The 22794-nt window shown below is 41.6% G+C and overlaps 1 protein-coding gene across 8 annotated transcripts in view; it reads left to right on the top strand.

Annotated features, from left to right (window-relative positions):
* The window catches only part of LOC126473750 (probable phospholipid-transporting ATPase IA), a 614987-nt gene that overhangs the window by 397316 nt on the left and 194877 nt on the right, over window positions 1–22794 (top strand). For all 8 annotated transcript variants that reach the window (XR_007586523.1, XR_007586525.1, XR_007586524.1 and 5 more), the window contains exons 5-7: window positions 15424–15621; window positions 16642–16919; window positions 18949–19058. Coding sequence is in view for 5 of the 8 variants with exons in the window: in XM_050101001.1 (XP_049956958.1) it covers window positions 15424–15621; window positions 16642–16919; window positions 18949–19058 (586 nt within the window). In the remaining 3 variants the exon portion in view is untranslated. The remainder of the gene's footprint in view (window positions 1–15423; window positions 15622–16641; window positions 16920–18948; window positions 19059–22794) is intronic.

Raw genomic sequence — 22794 nt, 5'->3', positions numbered from 1 at the left:
TGGTAGATTTAGTCAATGATATGTATTTAAGGATGGCTTAATTCAGTTTCTTACAGTTTGTTATTGTATGACACTTTGGTCATGTCACAGACATTCTAGAAATACAGAAGAAAGTAGGGTAAGATGATCTAAATAAAATTTGTTTGTATCTTTTAAAGAAAAGTAATAGCTGATAGGAAAAAATTGTGTATGGAAATTGTTTCAAAATGACATTCATTTTTGACTAAAAATCTTATATGATATGGCTGGTCCAAAATATGATACACATGTGATATGCTTATGTACACTGCAAAACAAGATTGACATCTTAAAAATGATGTAGAGAACCAAAAAAATAATACACATGTATAATTGCGATTTTTCTGTTGGAGATAGTTTCGGGATATTTAAGGCACGAAATGCATGTCGGAGTGTACTACAAAATGTTCTTTATTTGTTTTTTTTTTCTATTTTTAACAATAAAATGTCAACCAGCAATGGATATGAGCTGTTTACAGTCACTTAATCCATTAATACAAAAATAGGATACACACAAAAGAGAATCACTGTCTCTCTCCCTCTCTCTATTTTCTTTCCTCCCCCCCCCCCCCCTCCCCCAAATGTCAACAAGATCTTTAAAGCATCGCTCCTGCAAAACGCAACTCGCCTTTTTTTCACATGCTATCTTGCGAACCATGGATGAAGGGTATCAGACGGATGCCATATTCCTTGACTTCCGGAAAGCGTTTGACTCGGTGCCCCACTGCAGACTCCTAACTAAGGTACGAGCATATGGGATTGGTCCCCAAGTATGTGAGTGACTCAAAGACTTCTTAAGTAATAGAACCCATTACATTTTCCTCGATGGTGAGTGTTCATCGGAGGTGAGGGTATCATCTGGAGTGCCCCAGGGAAGTGTGGTAGGTCCGCTGTTGTTTTCTATCTACATAAATGATCTTTTGGATAGGGTGGATAGCAATGTGCGGCTGTTTGCTGATGATGCTGTGGTGTACAGGAAGGTGTCATCGTTGAGTGACTGTAGGAGGATACAAGATGACTTGGACAGGATTTGTGATTGGTGTAAAGAATGGCAGCTAACTCTAAATATAGATAAATGTAAATTAATGCAGGTGAATAAGAAAAAGAATCCTGTAATGTTTGAATACTCCATTAGTAGTGTAGCGCTTGACACAGTCACGTCGATTAAATATTTGGGCGTAACATTGCAGAACGATATGAAGTGGGACAAGCATGTAATGGCAGTTGTGGGGAAGGCGGACAGTCGTCTTTGGTTCATTGGGAAGATTGGGAAGATGTGGTTCATATGTAGAGGAGACCGCTTATAAAACACTAATACGACCTATTCTTGAGTACTGCTCGAGCGTTTGGGATCCCTATCAGGTCGGATTGAGGGAGGACATAGAAGCAATTCAGAGGCGGGCTGCTAGATTTGTTACTGGTAGGTTTGATCATCACGCGAGTGTTACGGAAATGCTTCAGGAACTCGGGTGGGAATCTCTAGAGAAAAGGAGGCATTCTTTTCATGAATCGCTACTGGGGAAATTTAGAGAACCAGCATTTGAGGTTGACTGCAGTACAATTTTACTGCCGCCAACTTACATTTCGCAGAAAGACCACAAAGATAAGGTAAGAGAGATTAGGGCTCGTACAGAGGCATATAGGCAGTCGGGGAGAGAAGATGCTAGTTGTGGTAGGAGGTACCCTTCGCCACACACTGTATGGTGGATTGCGGAGTATGGATGTAGATGTAGATGGAGAAATACACAGCAGATTCCTTGTCTGATATTTCCCACCCCAATAACAATATGAGGAACTGGCAATTTCCCAATTTCAGCACTCATGTTAATAAGAGAAATGTCTTTTTTATTTAATCTAAAAATTATTTTTCCTTTTCCGCATACTCTAGTGCCATAACTTCTATGTCATTTTCCAATACTTTTGTTTAGTGCAGAGGTGTCTGTAGCTGTGTGAATTTCTCTTTAATCTTTGAAGTTTAGCCAAGGTATAATCTCCTTCATCCACATGTGCTGGATCAGTCATTACAATGGGATGTGGTGTGGATTCTTCAAAGGGATCAAAATCATGCAGGCTGTTGTCACTTCTCCAAGAGATGTCAGAATCTGACCGGCCCCCTCAGTTTCCTATCTCTTTCACGTAATTGCCACAGCTTTGGTCACAGGCATAGCTTTCTAGCTCTTCTGCTTTTGACCTACTCCATTTTTGTTTGTAGGATGTTCTTTTTCAGCATGAGTTTGCTGTGTTCTTCAGAGGGTATTACCTATGACAACTAGTCCTGGTCACAGGTTTGCCTTTTTTATTATTATTCTATGAATTGGTAAATTCTCAAAGCTGTCTGAAGATTCACTTATGTGAACAGAGATTAATTGCTTCCAGAGCCATTAGGTTCAGTTCACCTCCATCACTGTAAGACAACATGGCATCATTTTCAGAAATGTTGTGACCCAGGTCAGTGGCATTTATGGATCATTCAATCACTGTAAGACAACATGGCATCATTTTCAGAAATGTTGTGACTCAGGTCAGTGGCATTTATGGATCATTCAATGTTGTTTTGTCTTGTATATTATATCTCTGAACTTCTTCGGAATCCAGTTGATGAACAGAATACTGTGACCTATTGTAGGGTCAGATTCCTGTGTTCTTGATGTGCAAAATTATGTCTTTAGGCTTCAAAGTGTCTGGCCATACTTTGGAGACAGATTTCACAAATTCTACTTTAGATGGTGTTCTCTAATTTTTTCTTTGCCACTGTACTCATTCTTTGCTTTTTCATTTACTGTGGGCTCTAAATGACTAGTGTGACCATCCTTTCTTTTACAGTATCACAGAAATGACTAAAGTAGCTTGAAAAAATGGTTAATACCATGAAAATGTGCCAGGTAAATCATTTCCAGGAGCTCCATAGGGGTTTCCCCTCAAATACAATTTGAAAACGTAGTGCAGTCTATATTCTCTGATAGACTGATGTCAACAGTAACAAGAGATATTGCAGTGTGAGCTGCTCCAAGCAAAAGACGTGGTGTCTGTGTTGGTGCTGCACAATTTTCACTGAGATAAACTGATGCTGCAGTGTTCCCCTTCAACACTTCAGTGTAGAAATTGTCACAGAATCAACTACGAAAAAAGTCTGTGTGATTCACATGTTTATTTATACAAAGGCTGACTTTCAAACTTTCATTTATGTGAGATTGTGTGTGCCAGATACGTTTGCCAATTCAAAATTCTAGATTCTAATATTTGCTGTTTATGTCCATTCAGCATAACCTTTCATTGATTGAGTTGGTACTCATGTGTACCAGAATATATTGTTATATTTTGAACATTTGCAAGTCCTACAATAAACTCGTGCTGTTTTCGTCAGCTGTAGACCTGAACTGAAATTTTGCTTTCTAGTAGACCTCATACAGGTACTATCATTCCTAATTTTGTTGTTTACTTACATGAGAAATAAGTTTATTTTGCCGGCCGCAGTGGTCTAGCGGTTCTGGCACTGCAGTCCGGAACCGCGGGACTGCTACGGTCGCAGGTTCGAATCCTGCCTCGAGCATGGGTGTGTGTGATGTTCTTAGGTTAGTTAGGTTTAAGTAGTTCTAAGTTCTAGGGGACTTATGACCTAAGATGTTGAGTCCCATAGTGCTCAGAGCCATTAAGTTTATTTTTGAGAATTTGCAGAAGTTACCATTGTCATGCGCTTAAGCTATTTCATAGTAAATTGGTGTTTGTGAATTACTTACTATAGCACATATATCCCCTCCCACATGAACCATGGACATTGCCATTGGTGGAGAGGCTTGCATGCCTCAGCGATACAGATAGCCGTACTGTAGGTGCAACCACAACAGAGAGGTATATGTTAAGAGGCCAGACAGACATATGGTTCCTGAAGAGGCAGCAGTCTGGATGATTGACTGGTCTGGCCTTGTAACACTAACCAAAATGGCCTTGCTATGCTGGTACTGCAAACGGCTGAAAGCAAGTGGAAACAACAGCCATAATTTTTCCCGAGGGCATGCAGCTTTACTGTATGGTTAAATGATGATGGCGTCCTCTTGGGTAAAATATTCAATATGTAAAATTCCCCCATTCGGATCTCCGGGCGAGGACTACTCAGGAGGATGTTATCAGGAGAAAGAAAACTGGCATTCTATGGATCAGAGCGTGGAATGTCATATCACTTAATCGGGCAGGTAGGTTAGAAAATTGAAAAAGGGAAATGGATAGGTTAATGTTAGCTATAGTGGTACTCAGTGAAGTTCGGTGGCAGGAGGAACGAGACTTCTGGTCAGGTGAATACAGGTTTATAAATACAAAATCAAATAGGGGTAATGCAGGAGTAGGTTTAATAATGAATAAAAAAAAAATAGGGGCACGGGTAAGCTAACTACAAACAGCATAGTGAACGCATTATTGTAGCAGAGATAGATATGAAGCCCACCCCCACCACAGTAGTACAAGTTTATATGCCACCTAGCTCCGCAGGTGACGAAGAGATTGATGAAATGTATGATGAGATAAAAGAAATTATTCAGATAGTGAAGGGAGGTGAAAATTTAATAGTCATGGGTGAATGCAATTCGATAGTAGGGAAAGGAAGAGAAGGAAAAGTAGTAGATGAATATGGAATGGGGGTAAGGAATGGAAGAGGAAGCCGCCTGGTAGAATTTTGCACAGAGCATAACTTAATCATAGCTAACACTTGGTTCAAGAATCATGAAAGAAGTTTGTATACATGGAAGAGGCCTGGAGATACTGGAAGGTTTCAGATAGATTACGTAAAGTTAAGACAAAGATTTAGGAACCAGGTTTTAAATTGTAAGACATTTCCAGGGGCAGATGTGGACTCTGACCACACTCTATTGGTTATGAACTGTAGATTAAAACTGAAGAAGCTGCAAAAAAGTGGGAATTTAAGGAGATGGGACCTAGATAAACTGACAGAACCAGAGGTTGTAGAGAGTTTCAGGGAGAGCATTAGGGAATGCTTGACAAGAAGGGGGGGAAAGAAATACAGTAGAAGAAGAATGGGTAGCTTTGAGAGATGATATAGTGAAGGCAGCAGAGGATCAAGTAGGTGAAATGATGAGGGCTAGTAGAAATCCTTGGGTAACAGAAGAGATACTGAATTTAATTGCTGAAAGGAGAAAATTTAACAATGCAGTCAATTAAGCAGGCAAAAAGGAATACAAACTTCTCAGAAACGAGATTGACAGCAAGTGGAAAATGGCTATGCAGGGATGACTAGAGGACAAATGTAAGGATGTAGAGGCATATATCACTAGGGGTAAGATAGATACTACCTACAGGAAAATTAAAGAGACTTTTGGGGAAAAGAGAACCACTTGTACTAATATCAAGAGCTTTGATGGAAACCCAGTTCTAAGCAAAGAAGGGTAAGCAGAAAGGTGGAAGGAGTATATAGATGGTTTATACAAGGGTGACGTACTTGAGAGCAATATTATGGAAATGGAAGAGGATGTAGATGAAGATGAAATGGGAGATATGATACTGCGTGAAGAGTTTGACAGAGCACTGAAAGACCTGAGTCGAAACAAGGCCCCCGGAGTAGACAACATTCCATTAGAATTACTGACAGCCTTGGGAGAGCCAGCCCTGACAAAACTGTACCATCTGGTGAGCAAGATGTGTGAGACAGGCAAAATACCCTCAGACTTCAAGAAGAATATAATAATTCCAACACCAAAGAAAGCAGGTATTAACAGATGTGAAAATTACTAAACTATCAGTTTAATAAGTCACAGCTGCAAAATGCTAATGCGAATTCTTTACCGACGATTGGAAAAACTGGTAGAAGCCGATCTCGGGGAAGATCAGTTTGGATTCCGTAGAAATGTTGTGACACGTGAGGCAATACTGACCCTACGACTTATCTTAGAAGATAGACTAAGGAAAGGAAAACCTACATTTATAGCATTTGTAGACTTAGAGAAAGCTTTTGACAATGTTGACTGGAATACTCTCTTTCAAATTCTGAAGGTGGCAGGTGTAAAATACAGGGACCAAAAGGCTATTTACAATTTGTACAGAAACCAGATGGCAGTTATAAGAGTCGTGTGACATGAAAGGGAAGCAGTGCTTGGGAAGGGAGTGAGACAGGGTTGTGGCCTGTCCCCGATGTTATTCAATCTGTATATTGAGCAAGCAGTAAAGGAAACAAAAGAAAAATTTGGAGTAGGTATTAAAATACTTGGAGAAGAAATAAAAGCTTTGAGGTTCGCCGATGACATTGTAATTCTGTCAGAGACAGCAAAGGACCAGGAAGAGCAGTTGAACGGAGTGGACAGTGTCTTGAGAGGAGTATATAAGATGAACATCAACAAAAGCAAAATGAGGATAAGGGAATGTTGTTGAATTAAATTGGGTGATGCTGAGGGAATTAGATTAGTAAATGAGACACTTGAAGTAGTAAATGAGTTTTGCTGTTTGGGGAGCAAAATAACTGGTGATGGTCGAAGTAGAGAGGATATGAAATGTAGACTGGTAATAGCAAGGAAAGCGTTTCCGAAGAAGAGAAATTTGTTAACATTGAGTATAGATTTAAGTGTCCGGAAGTCATTTCTGAAAATATTGGTATGGAGTGAAACATGGACGATAAATAGTTTAGACAAGAAGAGAATAGAAGCTTTCGAAATGTGGTGCTACAGAAGAATGCTGAAGATTAGATGGGTAGATCACATAACTAATGAGGAGGTATTGAACAGAATTGGGAGAAGATAATTTTTTGTGGCACAACTTGACTAGAAGAAGGGATCGGTTGGCAGGACATGTTTTGAGGCATCAAGGGATCACCAATTTAGTATTGGAGGGCAGCGTGGAGGGTAAAAATCGTAGAGGGAGACCAAGAGATGAATACACTAAGCAGATTCAGAAGGATGTAGGTTGCAGTAGGCACTGGGAGATGAAGAAGCTTACACAGGATAGAGTAGCATGGAGAGCTGCATCAGACCAGTCTCTGGACTGAATACTACAACAACAATATATTGTGTTACAGCTACTTTAAAGGGGAATCTATATTATGTACGGTTATTGTAAATTAATGCTATTATTGAGTTTGAGAGTGACTACAACCTCAAAGAGTTTTAGGAAACCAGTAAGTCTTTTCACAAGTTTTTCTGTGTAGTGTTGGCAGAAAAGCCAACACTGTTTTTCTAGAGGAGGCCGAAATGCACGTGTTTAATTACACGCTGACTGCCGTGAGGTCTGGAACAGGACAATATCTTGAGAACTGCAAATAAAGTACGTAGTTGATATAATACTTAACTTTAATCCACAATTGTAGAACATCTCTCGTTATGGTACATGCTTCATAATATTAATTATCAATTGAATACGGCGCCTTGCTAGGTCGTAGCAAATGTAGCTGAAGGCTATGCTAACTATCGTCTCGGCAAATGAGAGCGTAGTTGTCACTGAACCATTGCTATGAATGTCGGCTGTACAACTGGGACGAGCGCTAGTACGTCTCTCTAGACCTGCCGTGTGGTGGTGCTTGGTCTGCGATCACTGACAGTGGCAACACGCGGGTCCGACGTATATTAATGGACCGCATCCGATTTAAAGGCTACCACCTAGCAAGTGTGGTGTCTGGCGGTGACACCACATTCCTCCCCCGCAAATCGGCGTACGGTTGTGTTATAAGGCTTCCGCCCACCGTGGGGAGGACCCCATGTTGACGTATGCGACGAGGTGGGAAGCCTAATAACAGGCGAGGCTGTGCCACCCACACCCAGCCATTCGGTACGAGGGAAGCTAGGAAACGCCTGATAACCTAGTCCAGGGTGCACGTCAACATGCGGTGTATGCGCCCGTAGGGAGACAGGAGGGGCCGAAGGGTCGACCTCCATCGTGTCGGGGTACCCAACGGGCGAAGTCGACATCTGGTCCGGAGCGGACAAAAGGTGCAAAAGGTCCATGTCGGAGGACAGCTGGTCACGGGAAGCGATCGGCGGCGCGTGACCCAGGGAGGCGCTTGGCAGCTGCACCGAAGTGTCCACTGCGGGCGTCGCCGGCGGGAGAACAGGCGGCGGCGGCGCGCCGCCATGTGGCAAAATGGAAGGCATCGTCGGTAACACCTGGGGATGAGGCGAGCCAGCCCATGGCGCTGACCGGACGGCACCGTCGCTGAAAGCAGACGGGGAGCGGCAGAACCCAGGTGGCGACAGAGGCGCAGCTGATTGAGATGCTGTCGCACCTCACCAGAGGCCCCCAAAACCAGATACATAGCGCGGCCGAGGCAGCGAAGAATACGCCCTGCGAGCCAACGCCGCGAACCTCGATAATTGCAATAGTATACAACATCGCCTGGAGCAAAAGCAGGTGGCTGCCGCTGCACAGGAACCTGATGCGGCGGATGTAGCAAAGACATCAAGGTTCGATGAGGACGACCGTGGAGCAACTCAGCCGGCGAGCGACCATCTCGGGGCTGAGAGCGATACGAAGACAAAAAGAGCAACAACGCGTCCTCCCGAGAATGTGACTCTTTGAACTTCAACATCTGTGACTTGAAAGTCCAGACCAATCGTTCAGCGGCACCATTTGACTGAGGCGAAGACGGCGCGGATGTCAGATGTTGAATACCATTGGCCTTGCAGAATGACTGAATTTCTGCGGACAGGAATTGTGGGCCATTGTCGGAAACAATAGTCTGTGGAAGACCTTCAATGCAAAAGATAGCGGATAACGCTTGGATGGTGGCAGATGACGTCGTGGCAGACATCCGGACAACAAAAGGAAGATTACTGAAAGAATCGACCACAACCAACCATCTAGCATTCCTGAATGGACCAGCAAAATCGATGTGTAAGCGTTGCCAAGGGGAAGTGGCTTTCGGCCATGCAAAGAATTTCCGCGGTGGTGCGGATTGTTGTTCGGCACATGCCATGCAAGAAGAGCACATATTCGTAATCGCAGCATCGATTCTGAACCAACTACAGTGCTGACGAGCAAGTTGTTTCGTGCGCACTATACCCCAATGTCCTTGGTGGAGAAGCCGTAAGACAGAGGACTGTAACGATCATGGGACCACGACCCGGGACTGATCATTATCAGAACGCAACAGCAAAACACCACATCGTACAAAAAGTCTCTCCTTGTGAGCAAAAAATCGGCCAACCAACGGATCCTCGATCCGTGATTTCGACAAGGGCCATTGCGTAGCAACAAAACGCAAAACTGTAGCAAGGACAGGGTCAGCAGCTGTGACTGTAGCTACACAACGAAAATCAATCGGAAACGATTCGACCACGTCATCAGTTTCCGAATCAGTGAACATGCAAGCAAGTTCGGAAGAATCGAATGCTCTATCCTCAGCAACAGCCAAACGGGACAACGCATCGGCGTTTCCGTGCTTAGCAGTGGACCGATACAAGATATCGTAGCGGTACTGCGAGAGGAAAATAGACCAGCGAATGAATTTCTGCGCTCTACGTGGAGGTACAGGCTTGTTTGGATGAAAAAGCGATGTCAAAGGTTTGAGGTCTGTGATGATGGTAAAGTGACGACCATACAAGAAATCGTGAAACTTAGTAACACCAAATACGAGAGCCAAGGCTTCTTTCTCTATCTGTGGATAATTTCTTTGCGCAGACGAGAGCAATTTGGACGCAAAGGCAATAGGGCGATCATGCGATCCATCTTTGTGCGCAAGCACAGCACCGATCCCGAAATCCGATGCATCTACCATTAACAAAAGGGGTTTCTGGGGATCGAATGGCGTAAGGCAAGTATTTGAAAGCAACGCCGCTTTCAACTGGCGAAAGGCGCGTTCGCATTCCGTCGTCCAGATGAACGGAACACCTTTATGGCGTAAGCGATGAAGCGGAGCTGAAATGGAAGAGGCATTGCGCACATAGCAATGGTAGTAATTTATTTTACCCAGCACATTCTGTAGCTGCTTCAAATTCTGTGGCGAAGGCAAGTCTTGTATGGCACGGAGGTGCTCTGGACTAGGATGTAAGCCTTGGGCGTTGATTACATGTCCCAGATAGGGTAAGTCACGAGCAAAAAACACACATTTGTCCTTCCGCAAGCGAAGACCATTTTGTCCCAAGACCTGAAATAATGTCGTGAGATTGGCTAAATATTCTTCTTCTGTCTTACCGGAGATCACAATATCGTCCAGATAGTTTGCTGCAGTAGGGACCGACGCACAAACAGTTTGTAGATATTGCTGAAACAATGCAGGGGCACCCGAATGGCAGTCTTTTGAATCGATACAAACCAAGATGCGTGTTAACCACCAAGACGCGCTGGGATTCTTTGTCCACCGGTATTTGCAAGTACACATCTGCCAGGTCCAACTTCGAAAAATATTTACCCGGGCACAGTTTTTCAAAAAGATCTTCCGGGCGGGGTAAAGGATAAGTTGCAATCACTAGTTGTGGATTCACTGTAGCTTTGAAGTCCACACAAAGTCTCAATTTTCCGGAAGGTTTTGGCAAAATTACTAAGGGTGTGGCCCAGAGAGAAGCCTGCACACGTTCAATCACACCTTGTGATTCCAAATCGTGTAAGGTTCTTGCGACCTCAACACGCAATGCGTGGGGAACATTGCGCGCTCTGAAAAATTTCGGTTGCGCGTTTACTTTCAGTTCCAAATGTGCTTTATAGTTCTTAGCGCAACCAAGGCCCGGAGCAAAAATGTCTGCAAACGCCTCACATAGACGAGAAACACTAGCTGAAGGCACAGTCTGATTCACCGATAGGACCTGATTGACTATAGACAAGTTAAACAACTGAAATAAATCTAAACCAAACAAGTTCACTGCAGAAGAAGAACGAATTACGTAAAATGACACAAGTTTTGTTTGTCCCTTGTATGTGGCAAGAAGGCTGCAATGTCCTAACACAGGGATATTCTGACCGGAATAACTATTTAACTTAACATTTGCGGCACGCAACAGAGGTATGCCCAGTTGTTTGTACGTGTCTTTATTGATCAATGAAACTGCAGCTCCGGTATCGAGCTGGAATGGGATCACGTTGCCATGAATGTCCAAGTCTACAAAAAGTTTATTGTCCTGCTGACGACAAGAGCGACTGTCTCGTGCAATTTGAACAGACACTGGTACAGAATCACTTGCTAATTGACGTGATTTCCGGCGACATCGACGCACACTTTTTGTGGGACGCACACAGTCACTTTTAGAGAGAGTGGCACTGGGCGGAGAGGAATTAACTACATGAATGTCCATGGGCGAAGGTTCACGAGCCTGAGTATTCTTGGTTCGATTCCGATTCCGGCGTGAAGCAAAGGGCCTGGAATGGTTGTGAGTGTCCGATCTGAGCTTTTTCTGGCAAACATTCTCAACATGTCCTTTTTTATTACAGAAAAAGCAAATAGCTTGGCGTGACAGGCAATTTTCACGCGAATGTCTAGTAGCACACCGCGGGCATGATTTCACTGCATTTGCGTGCTTGCTCGGCACACGTGGCTGCATGGACGGGCGTGAGGGCTGTTTACTGTTCCGTGCAGCTCGCCCGGCGGGCCGGTTAATGTGAAACACGGCTGGCGAAGTTTCAAATGATTCCTGAGCAAAGTCAAGCGTGTCTTCCCTATCCAATATGTCTATCACATGTTGAAGGGAGGGATTGACTAGTTTCAAAATTTGCTCCCGTATACGAACATCAGAAACGTTCTGTGCAATTGCATCACGTACCATAGTATCTGAATAAGGGAGTCCACATTCACACTCAAAAGCACAATCCCTAGTAAGGCCTTGCAAAGTTGCAACCCACTCCCGATTAGTTTGACCGGCCGTACGTTTTGTACGAAAGAACGTATACCGTTTTGCAATTACATTGACTGATTCCTTGAAATATGCATCTAATGCAGACAAAATTTCTTCGTAGGACAGAGTTGCTACGTCGCGTCGGGGAAACAATTTCACTATCACACGGCACGTCTGGACGCCGACACATGATAATAAGTGCGGCTGCCGCTCATTACCTTGAATTCTGTAGACGGCGAGATGGAATCCAAATTGGCGTGACCACTCCGTCCAGCATTCCAGTGCCGCATCAAACGGACGAAAAGGTGGTGCAACAGCATGTTGTGGCTGTGGTAGCGGTGGAGCAGCGGCTGCCGCATCGTTTTGCATTGCACGTTGACCCTGGACGAGCTGTCCAAGGGCATCCACAAAGGCCTGCGTCTGCTGATTCTGCAAGCGATAAAATTCGGACAGTACATCTGGAGATTGTGGCGAAGCCATGACACAAGTAAATTAGTTATATATAAAGGAGACCGTTTGTATCCGAGTCGCCAATTTGTAGTGTTGGCAGAAAAGCCAACACTGTTTTTCTAGAGGAGGCCGAAATGCACGGGTTTAATTACACGCTGACTGGCGTGAGGTCTGGAACAGGACAATATCTTGAGAATTGCAAATAAAGTACGTAGTTGATATAATACTTAACTTTAATCCACAATTGTAGAACATCTCTCGTTACGGTACATGCTTCATAATATTAATTATCAATTGAATACGGCGCCTTGCTAGGTCGTAGCAAATGTAGCTGAAGACTAGGCTAACTATCGTCTCGGCAAATGAGAGCGTAGTTGTCAGTGAACCATTGCTATGAACGTCGGCTGTACAACTGGGACGAGCGCTAGTACGTCTCTCTAGACCTGCGGTGTGGTGGCGCTCGGTCTGCGATCACTGACAGTGGCGACACGTGGGTCCGACGTATACTAATGGACCGCGGCCGATTTAAAGGCTACCACCTAGCAAGTGTGGTGTCTGGCGGTGACACCACATTCTGTTGCCTTAATAGAAATCTTATTTTGTGCACTAACTGCTTCAGTTCCTAAAGTGAATTAGTAATATTTTTAGCTCAGCTGATTAAGAGATAATTAATAGGTTTAGTTTAAAGTTATTTGTTCACTGCCCTGTAAAATGTTGCACCAGCCACAGTACAGCCCCTGTGTGAATGTTGTTCTCAAACACAGGGCTGACATTTGTAAGTACCAGAAATTTCCCTGACTAATGTCAAACAATTGGCAGCTGCTGGGAATCGGTGTGTTGCGAGAGCTACCAAGTTTGCTCTCATGGTGTAATGATAACCCGGGCAGTAGTGACTGACTCCAAGCTTTACTCCATACGATTAAAACCATCAGCTGCATGTGAAAATTGTAATTTGGAGGACACAATCGAACGTCAGTTTGAGTGCCCAAAATTTTTCAAGATATGGCCCACAGCAAGGGACGTGATTTGACTGACCAATAGAACAGACATGTGCAATGCACAGGTTTGTAACACAATGATACCTGAATGCAAACAGTTTCCCAAAGCAAAGCGACATGCAAAAATGTGGATCATGCCACACACAATTCATATAATTTTTGGACTTAAATTAATGAACAACTTACAGTACTTGGCAAACTCATGGGATGAATATGAGAAAGTAACTCATCATCCTAAATACAGGTTTACGTATGTGAATTTTTGCAAGATTCCAGTTATAAAGGGAAGGAAAAAATAGACTGAAATGTGAAAGTGTTGTAATGTATATAATTATTTTTTCAAATGAGTTTGTTTTCTGTTATTACGTGAAATTGTCAAATGCTAAGTAAATATCTTCAAGAAAATAGAGGATAATAGCTTCACATGCAAGATGTTGTGGATTTGAATCTCACCAGGAGCAGTAGAAATGTTTATTTTTACATCTTTATCAAAATGACTTTGATCATTATTTTTATTCAATTACTTGGTTTAAATGTAATTTTTATTTCCATCCTTTTTCCACACAATTTTAATCAACTTATCAACTTTTTCCATATGTCTCATTTTTTCTTTATATCATTTTTTTCCAATCAGAATTTTTGTGAACATCAATTTAATTATATTTATCTATTATAATATTCAGTTATTTGAAAATTGTGATCTGTCAGTTAAAAGACAAAAGACAAAATAATCTATTAATATTGACTGTGCAATGGTGTGAAAAATGTGTTTTTTTGTTAAAAGATGTACAGTTTTTTTATTACCTTGGTTGGGGAGTCAATGTCAGATGTAGAAGTAATTCCTGGTGTGCAACAGAGAAATGTATCGGGACCCTTGCTGTTCGTATTATATGTTAATTCCCTTAGATAATATTGGTAGTAACCTCAGACTTTTTGCAGATGATGCAGTTATCTAGCATTAAGTACTGTCTGGAAGAAACTGTGCAATTATTCTCAGATCTCAATAAGTTTCCAAAGTGATGTGAAGAATGTAAACTTGTTTTAGTTGTTAAGGAATGTAAAATTGTGCACATCACAAAACAAAAAACATAGTATCCTGTGACGAAAGTATCAATGAGTCACACTTGGAAACAGTCACCTGATACAAATACCTCTTTGTAGGGGTATGAAATGGAATGATCACATTTTGGAAGCTTGTGGTAAGTTCCTATGGGAGCAAACTGCTAAGGTCATTGGTCCCTAGTCTTACACACTACTTAATCTGACAAAAACTAACTTACACTAAGGACAACACACACACACCCATCCCCAAGGGAGGACTCGAACCTCCGACAGGGGGAGAAAATGATCACTTAGGCTGAGTCATGGGCAAAGCAGTGGTAGACTCTGGTTTATTGGCAGAATACTGGAAACATGCAATCAGTCTACAAAGGAGATTGCTTACCAACCACTCGTGCGACCTGTCCTAGAATTTTGCTCAAGTGTGTGGGACCCATACCAGATAGGACTAAAAGGGACATTGAATGTACACAGAGAAAGGCAGCAAAAATAGTCACAGGTTTGTTTGATCCATGGTAGTGAGCCACAGAGATGCCAAAGAAACTGAATTGACTGACTCTTGAAGATAGGTGTGAACTATCCCGAGAAAGCTACTTCCAAAATTTCAGGAATTAGCTTTAAATGGTGATCCTAGAAAAATATGCTGCAACCCTCTATGCATCCATAGAGATTGGGACAACATGATTAATTTCATTGCAGCATGCATGGAGGCATTTAAACAATAATTCTCCTCGCACTCCATATGTGAATGAAACAGGAAAAATCCCTAGTAACTGGTACATGTGGCAAACACTCTGCCATGCACTTCACAGTGATTTCTACAGTATAGATGTAGATGTTGAGCTACAGCACAAAAACTGGTGAATTATTGGCAACAGAGGCAAGAAACAAATATTTCAGTGCGTAGAACTTATGATCAAACAAAATTTGGTGTATCACTTTTATGACTCACCAGTGTCACTTATGGAATGAAGCAACCATGTGCTATTGGCATTAGTTTTTAAGAATGTGTGTATAAAAGTAGTCTTTTTCTTGTAAGAATCCTTTTGAAAAAAAGGCATAGTTCTCTTTAATGAAGATGCTTATTTCACAGTATATGGTCAATGGCAGAAAGGAAATTACTCAAATTTGTGTCACTTTAATTACAGTGAACCACAAGCAATTTGCTACATTGAAACTTCAAACCTGGATGGAGAAACTAACTTGAAAATCAGACAGGCACTGCCTGACACAGCGCACCTTTTGGAAACAAAAGATTTGACACAATTCACTGGAACACTGGAATGTGAGCTCCCAAATCGTCATTTATACGAGTTCACAGGAATCTTGAAAGAAACAAACAAACAGTATGTGGTGTCTCCTTTTCCTATCTATGTAACAGTGCTGTATAAAATAATATTAGAAGGACCTAGAATATTGACAGAAATTACCTTTCAATATTTAGTGCAATAGTTATTTTGTTTCGTAAGATATTTGAAGGAGCCATTCTCAGTTATGTTACAGCTCATTTATTAATCACAAAATTTTAGTAACATTATTATTGTCTGATACCTGCACCTAGTGATTAAAGTTGTATTACATTATTATTTCAGTTGCATGTAGTTTTACAGGTAATTCTGTCACTTTATGTGTACCTGAAAGACAAGAATTCGAGAGAAGGAAAGTTGCTACTCACCATATAGCAGAGATGCTGAGCCGCAATAGACACAATAAAAAGATTCACACAATCATAGCTTTCGGCCATTAAGGCCTTTGTCAGCAATAGACACGCATACACACACACACACTCTCACACAAGCGCAACTTGCACACACATCTGCAGTCTCAGAGAGCTGAAACTACATTGCGAGCAGCAGCAACAGTGCATGATGGGAGTGGCGACTGGGTGGGGGTAAGGAGGAGGCTGACAAAGGACTTAATGGCCGAAAGCTATGATTGTGTGAATCTTTTTTATTGTGCCTATCGTGGCTCAGCATCTCCGCTATACGGTGAATAGCAACTTTCCTTCTCTCGTATTGTTGCATTCCATCCTGGATTTTCCATTGTTTGAAAGACAAGAATTGTTATATTTTGTTTGTTACACTTTTCTTAACATCTGCTGCTTCAATAAACTCCCTTACAGATATTAACAGCAATATATCTGATAATTACATTCTCTCTCTCTCTCTCTCTCTCTCTCTCTCTCTCTCTCACTCACACACACACACACACACACACACACACACACACACACACAAATCCTTTTATGCCTTCTGTGTTTAGTTTTCATAGGGAGATTTGCAAATTCACTTGGCTAAGAAAAAAAATATATTTATATCACAGCTCAGTATGAAATATGTGGATATACTGATAGTATAATTTTGCAGGACATTACCACTGGGACCTGACCAGCTTTTACTTAGAGGTGCAATGCTGCGCAATACCAGCTGGATATTTGGCCTTGTGGTATATACTGGTCATGAGACCAAACTCATGAAGAATTCTACCTCAGCTCCACTGAAACGTTCTACTGTTGATAAGCTCACAAACACACAGATACTGATGTTGTTCTTCATACTTATTGTTCTGTGTCTGCTTTCTGCTATATTTAATGAAATATGGACTAAGGAACATGCAAGAACAGACTGGTATATTGGTATTGATGGTAATATTTAACATCAACTTACAATATGTTCTTTTTAACATATAATTAAATTAAATTAGAAAAACAACAGCATGAAATGGATAGACTTTACTCACAGTATTGAGTGGCAGACAAGCACATTGTAAAGAATACTGTTAAATATTATAAGCTATTGAACAAATTTCGGCTTTTGTGCATGGATTACAAGTTTTTTTTTTGTGTGTGTGTGTGTGTGTGTGTGTGTGTGTGTGTGTGTGTGTGTGTGTGTGTGTGTGTTTTATATATCTGAAGGAGGACTTTCTCTAATGCCTTAAAACATAATTATTAGGGTATTGAGAAGGTACAAGCACAGATGCTGCAGAGCTGGATCATTACACACAAGTGTTAACCCCAGAAACTGTCGAGCCTACCATTTCTATTCAGTTTCGCTGGTGGAGGCTAAGTACAATGTGGTCACACTAGGAGAAGACAGTAATGTGTGTAAATGGCAGATTCCATGCCAGGTGCTTTTTCACAGCTGATTAGTTCCAGTAGAATTGTGTGCTTGGTTACAGTGTCCAGCACCGGGTCTATAGTGTGTGAGGTGCATTAGAACTTGCTTTTAAGGTTCTCTTTTTTGTATGTCTCTTCAGTTATTGAGCTAGATGTAACAGTGGCCTTTACAGTCTCATGAGAGAGGTTGTGGCTAGGTCTACATGTACCACATCTCCCAGCAGTCTTAATCCGACATTACTGGTAGACTGTTCTACATATCCTCTGAATTTGGATTCATTTGTGCCATTCTTTCTAGATGCTGTTATTGTCCCAAACATCAGTGTCTGTCTCTATTCTGAGATAGTGAGTTTCTAATACATTTGATACTCGAAAAGGTAATCAGCATTTTATTGTGTTGTAAATCTTACTCTAAAGTAGGACAAGAAGCAACCTTGATGAATAGTGTGTGTAGGCACTCAAAAGGCAAAGTTGTTTGCTAAACAAATTGCTGCTAGTAACATGATATGGCTTCAAGGAAGAATGCAGATTAACAGTGGCAGTTACTGAGTTTTTCCATCAAGTATTCAGTGTCCACACCTTGATGCATGGATTAGTACACAGTCTGTTATGAATCATTTGTAATATATTAATATCTAACAGTACATTCCTTTTATTTGTATAAATAACATTTTTTTGTAAAATCAAAAGGGGATAAGCAAGTGCAGATATGTTCATGACCACAACAGTACAACTAAGGGCAATTACTTCAGATGTAGAACTAAATAAGAATAACAGACCATAGTTGATATATCAATTGGCAGATATGCTTTAATATTTTCACACTTTTACCTTCATGAAAATTACAGTCATTAGTCAGAATGTAAAATGTCAAATATTAAGCTATGTAAACATTTTTCTAGCATTCTGTATGAACAGACCAAAGTGGCACATTACAATGGTTATAAAATATCTGATTCATTATCATGTGATTAATGAAATAATTTTGTAGTGTAGCATTTATTTTGAACTGCTCTCAACAATTCACATTTGAACATTCTGAATCCTTGATGCTACTAACTACTATACACTGACTCATCTGTTAAAAAAATGTTTTAAGAGTATTTGACAGGCATTATCTGTGCAGAATATGATGTCTGTGAATTGAAGCTCTGTGTGTGATGCTTCAGGACTTTACTGCTTGCCAGGATTAGATACGAGCTGTACACGTGCTGTTCACCAGAGTTAATATTGAGTAAATTATTACTGTTACTGTTTTTCCCACCTTCCATTTATGTGCCCTTAGCCTCACACTGTTAGAAGTGCATATCCATCTTCTTGCGTTATGCTTTTTGTTCTGTCATCCTTATCATCTCACTTTATTGGTATTCCTTTTGGTTTTAGTTTCTTGTAGATGTTCCTATATTTTGAAATAAGTAAGCAACAAATTTATTTAATTGGGTTATTGTGACATTTAATATTATGTTGTACTAGAGAATGCTCGTGACATTCAAAAAAGTTTGTATTGTATTTATATTTTGTTTTCTTACTTTGTAACACAATATGTTTTCATTTTCAGAAATGATTAATCTCAACTTCGGGTATAATCTTCTGACATTCATAATATTGTACAACAACCTGATACCAATATCCTTACAAGTTTCTCTTGAGGTTGTTCGTTTTGTACAGGTCAGTACTTTAATGTGCATGGTGTAAATGCAGTGTCATTTTTGTAATTTACCTGAGTTCACTTTTTCATCAAAAGGGAGGTGACACTTCATATTTTCTGTATAGCAGCCTTCAGAATTTGGTAACTGTTTTGCTCTAATAATTCAATGAAGGTCTAAATTTCTCATTGATTTTGTAATATTTCGAATAACTTAGGATCTTGTAACAACAAAAATAAAAATTTTTGAAAATATAATGTAATTGGATAGATAAAAAGTCTACTCCCCAAGCAATGGTAGGAGAACAAAACATAAAAGGTATTACAGTTTGCAAGCTTTTGGGGCCAGTGGCACCTCCTTCTGACTGAAGGTTTAAAGGGTAAGGGAGAGTGGTGAAGGAAAAGGACTAGTGAGGCTTGTGGAAGGGGGTAGAGTTCAAAAAAGTCACCCAGAACTTAGGATCTGGGGAGACTTCCCAGACTGGATGAGAAGGAAAGATGATTCTTATGGACTGCACTGAATGAGATTTGGAAACCTGAGAGCTTAAAAGTGGAAGATAGATAATATGCAAGACAGAGATTACAGCTAAAACATTATGCATTACTTAATAAGAGCAAAAATCTAAATGTGTTGTATGTGATAGAGGTGAGAGGGTGCCAACAAAAAATAATAGACAGGTTTAGAAAATGAAAGATGTAGAAAACTAAAAGGGAGTGAAGAAAAGAATAGTTACTTTGAAGAAATGCAGAGACAGAAGAAATTAACATAAATTAAGGCCAGTTGGGTAGTGAGAACTGAGGATGTGCTGAAGCACCAGTTCCCATCTGTGGAGTTTTGAGAAACTGGTATCCAGGAGAAGAATCCAGATGGCACATGTAGTGAAATAGGCTCTGAGGTCATGACTGTCATGTTGTAGAGCATGCTGTGCAACGGGTTATTGTTTGTTGCCGGTATACACCCTCTCCCTATGCACATTTATCCTAACTGATAATTTGGTGGTAGTCATGCCGATGTAAGAGACCGAACAATGTTTACATAACAGCTGATTTGTGGCGTGTCATATCACAGGTGGCTCTCCTTTTTATAGTATATGTTTTGCCAGTTACAGGTCTTGTATAGGTGGTGGTAGGAGGGTTCATAGGGCAAATTTTGCAATAGGGATGATCACAAATGGGGTAAGAAGCGTATTTTTCTTCTCGCGCCTGTAGCACGAATCATCACATCATCTTGAACAGTTTCCAGCCACTGGCTGGGTCCGTCGGGAACACAAGCCTCTCCATCGTGTTCTGTCTTTCCGCCATTCCCCCTCTTCCACCTTCGTCCAGTTCTCTCCTCTTCTCATCACACATTCCTTCACTCCCTTCACCCATCTATCTCTTGGTCTTCCCCGGGGCCTCTTCCCCTCCAGTTGCAGATCAAACATCCTCTTTGGAATTCTTCCCTCATCCATTCTCTTCATGTGTCCATACCACTGCAGTCTTGATTTTTCTATCCTGTCCTGTACTGGTTCCTCCTTTAGTCTTTCCCTCACATACACATTTCGCAATCTGTCTCGTCTTGTTACACTCAACCTGCTCTTCTGGAACTTCATTTCACTAGCTTGTATTCTACTTTTGTCGCTTTTGTGCGTTACCCATGTCTCACTTCTGTATGCCAATATGGGGACAAAGTAGGTTCGGTATATAATTCCCTTGGATTTCTGTGGCACCTCCTTGCTCCAAATAAGCCCCCTAATGCATTTGAAGAACTGCCCTGCTTTTCTGCACCTTTCATTTATTTCCATTGCGTTTCCCCCTTTACTTTCAATCATGCTTCCCAGGTACTTGAAGTTCTCTACCACTTGTAGTTTTTCCCCTCCACAAGTTATATCCACATTTGGCCTATTCTTCTTCCTTGTTGTGACAATTATTTCACTTTTCTTTGCAGAGAAATGCATTCCATATTGTGCTGCCGTTGCCTCCCATACATCTAACTGCTCTTGCACCTCCTTCTCGCAATTTCCCCATAACATCAGGTCATCGGCAAAAAGCACTGCTTTCATTTTATGATCTCCAATTGCATCTGATACTTGCTGTAGGATTTCATCCATAACAATAATAAACAATAAAGGCGAAAGTGCACTTCCCTGTCGCAGCCCATTTTCCAGCTTGAACCATGCAGTACGTTCCCTCCTCACTTTCACACAACTCTCACTTCCCTCATACATTTTTCTGACTTTTCGTGTTATCTCTTCATCTATCCCTTTTGCGTTCAGCACATCCCAGAGCTTGTCCCTATAGATACTGTCATACGCCTTCTCAATATCTAAAAAGGCCATGATTAAGTCCTTCCCGTACTCATAGTGCCTTTCCTGCAGTTGCCTTACCGCAAATATGAGGTCCGTTGTTGATCTTCCCGGTCTGAAACCATACTGCTCCTTTTGCAGTCTACTTTCAATACTGCTTCTTATTCTCTTCTCCAGGATCTTTTCATAGATATTTACACAGTGGCATAGCAGGGTGATTCCTCTGTAGTTCTCACATCTCCTTTTATCCCCTTTCTTGAAGACCGGGACTATAATTCCTTTCTTCCAATCCTCAGGAATTCTGTTCTCCTTCCACACCACCCTCAGCACTCTGTATAGCCACTGGGTTCCTACTTCTCCTGCTGCTCGTATCATATCCACTGTCACTTCGTCCCAACCTGGTGCCTTGCCCCCTTTCATCCTCTTTATGGCTTCTTCCACTTCATTCCAAGTTAGATCATCAATTTCCCCACTATTATAATCGTCTGCTGCCTTAGGCTCTCCATCGCTGTTAGTTACCCGCTTGACGGCATTCAACAGATCTTCAAAGTACTCCTTCCAAATCTTTTTGAGCTCATGCATTTCCTCCACAACTCTTCCATTATTATCCATGATCCTCAGGCACTCGCTTCTGTCGTTCCTCTTATTTCTTACCATGGTGTAAAGTACTTTTTTGTTCCCTTCACTGTCCTCTTCTAACATTCTTGTCCATTTTTCCATCCACTTCTTCTTCTCCGCCCTTACTATGGTCTGTGCCGCTTTCTTGCTTCCCTTATATTTTACCCTAGCTTCCTCTGTTCGGGTCTGGAACCATTCTCTGAAGGCTTTGTTCTTTCGAAGTACTACCTCTTTACATATGTTGTTCCACCATGGGGTTTCCTTACTTCTCCTCTTTGTGCTAGTTCTTCCGCACACGGTCTCAGCTGCCTCAACTAGAGCCCTCTTAAAATCTCCCCATTCTTCTTCCACTGTTCTCTGATCTTCCTTTGGCAGCTTCTTCCTAATCAGTGTCTGGTACTGGGTCCTCCGTTCATCCTCTTTCAGCATCCATGTCTTCAACCTTTTCTCCTGTATGTCTGTTGCCCTCCTATCTTTTTTCTCTCTCAGGGTGGCTACCAACAGCCGATGGTCACTGTCTAAGGCCTCAGATGGAATGACCTTAACATCTGTGAGGCTGCTCATCATCTGCCTATCCACTAGTACATAGTTTACTACTGAAGTTTGAGACCAGTCTCCACTGTACCAAGTTATTTTGTGGCTACTTCTCTTCTTGTACCAGGAATTTGCGATCGCCAGCCCATTCTTCTTGCAGAATTCCAGCAACAATTTTCCTTCTCTATTTCGGTTCCCCCAGCCCTCTGGTCCCATTATCTCCTCGAATCCTTTCCTGTCTGTGCCAACATGTGCATTGAGGTCCCCTATTATAATCTGATTACCTCCATTTAGCTGCTTTTGCATGTCATCTTCAAATTCC

This window comes from Schistocerca serialis, chromosome 4 (genome assembly GCF_023864345.2).
Source record: "Schistocerca serialis cubense isolate TAMUIC-IGC-003099 chromosome 4, iqSchSeri2.2, whole genome shotgun sequence".
Classification (NCBI taxonomy): domain Eukaryota; kingdom Metazoa; phylum Arthropoda; class Insecta; order Orthoptera; family Acrididae; genus Schistocerca; species Schistocerca serialis.
Note: the sequence above shows the minus strand (reverse complement) of the source record. Positions and strands in the feature narration are given on the sequence as shown.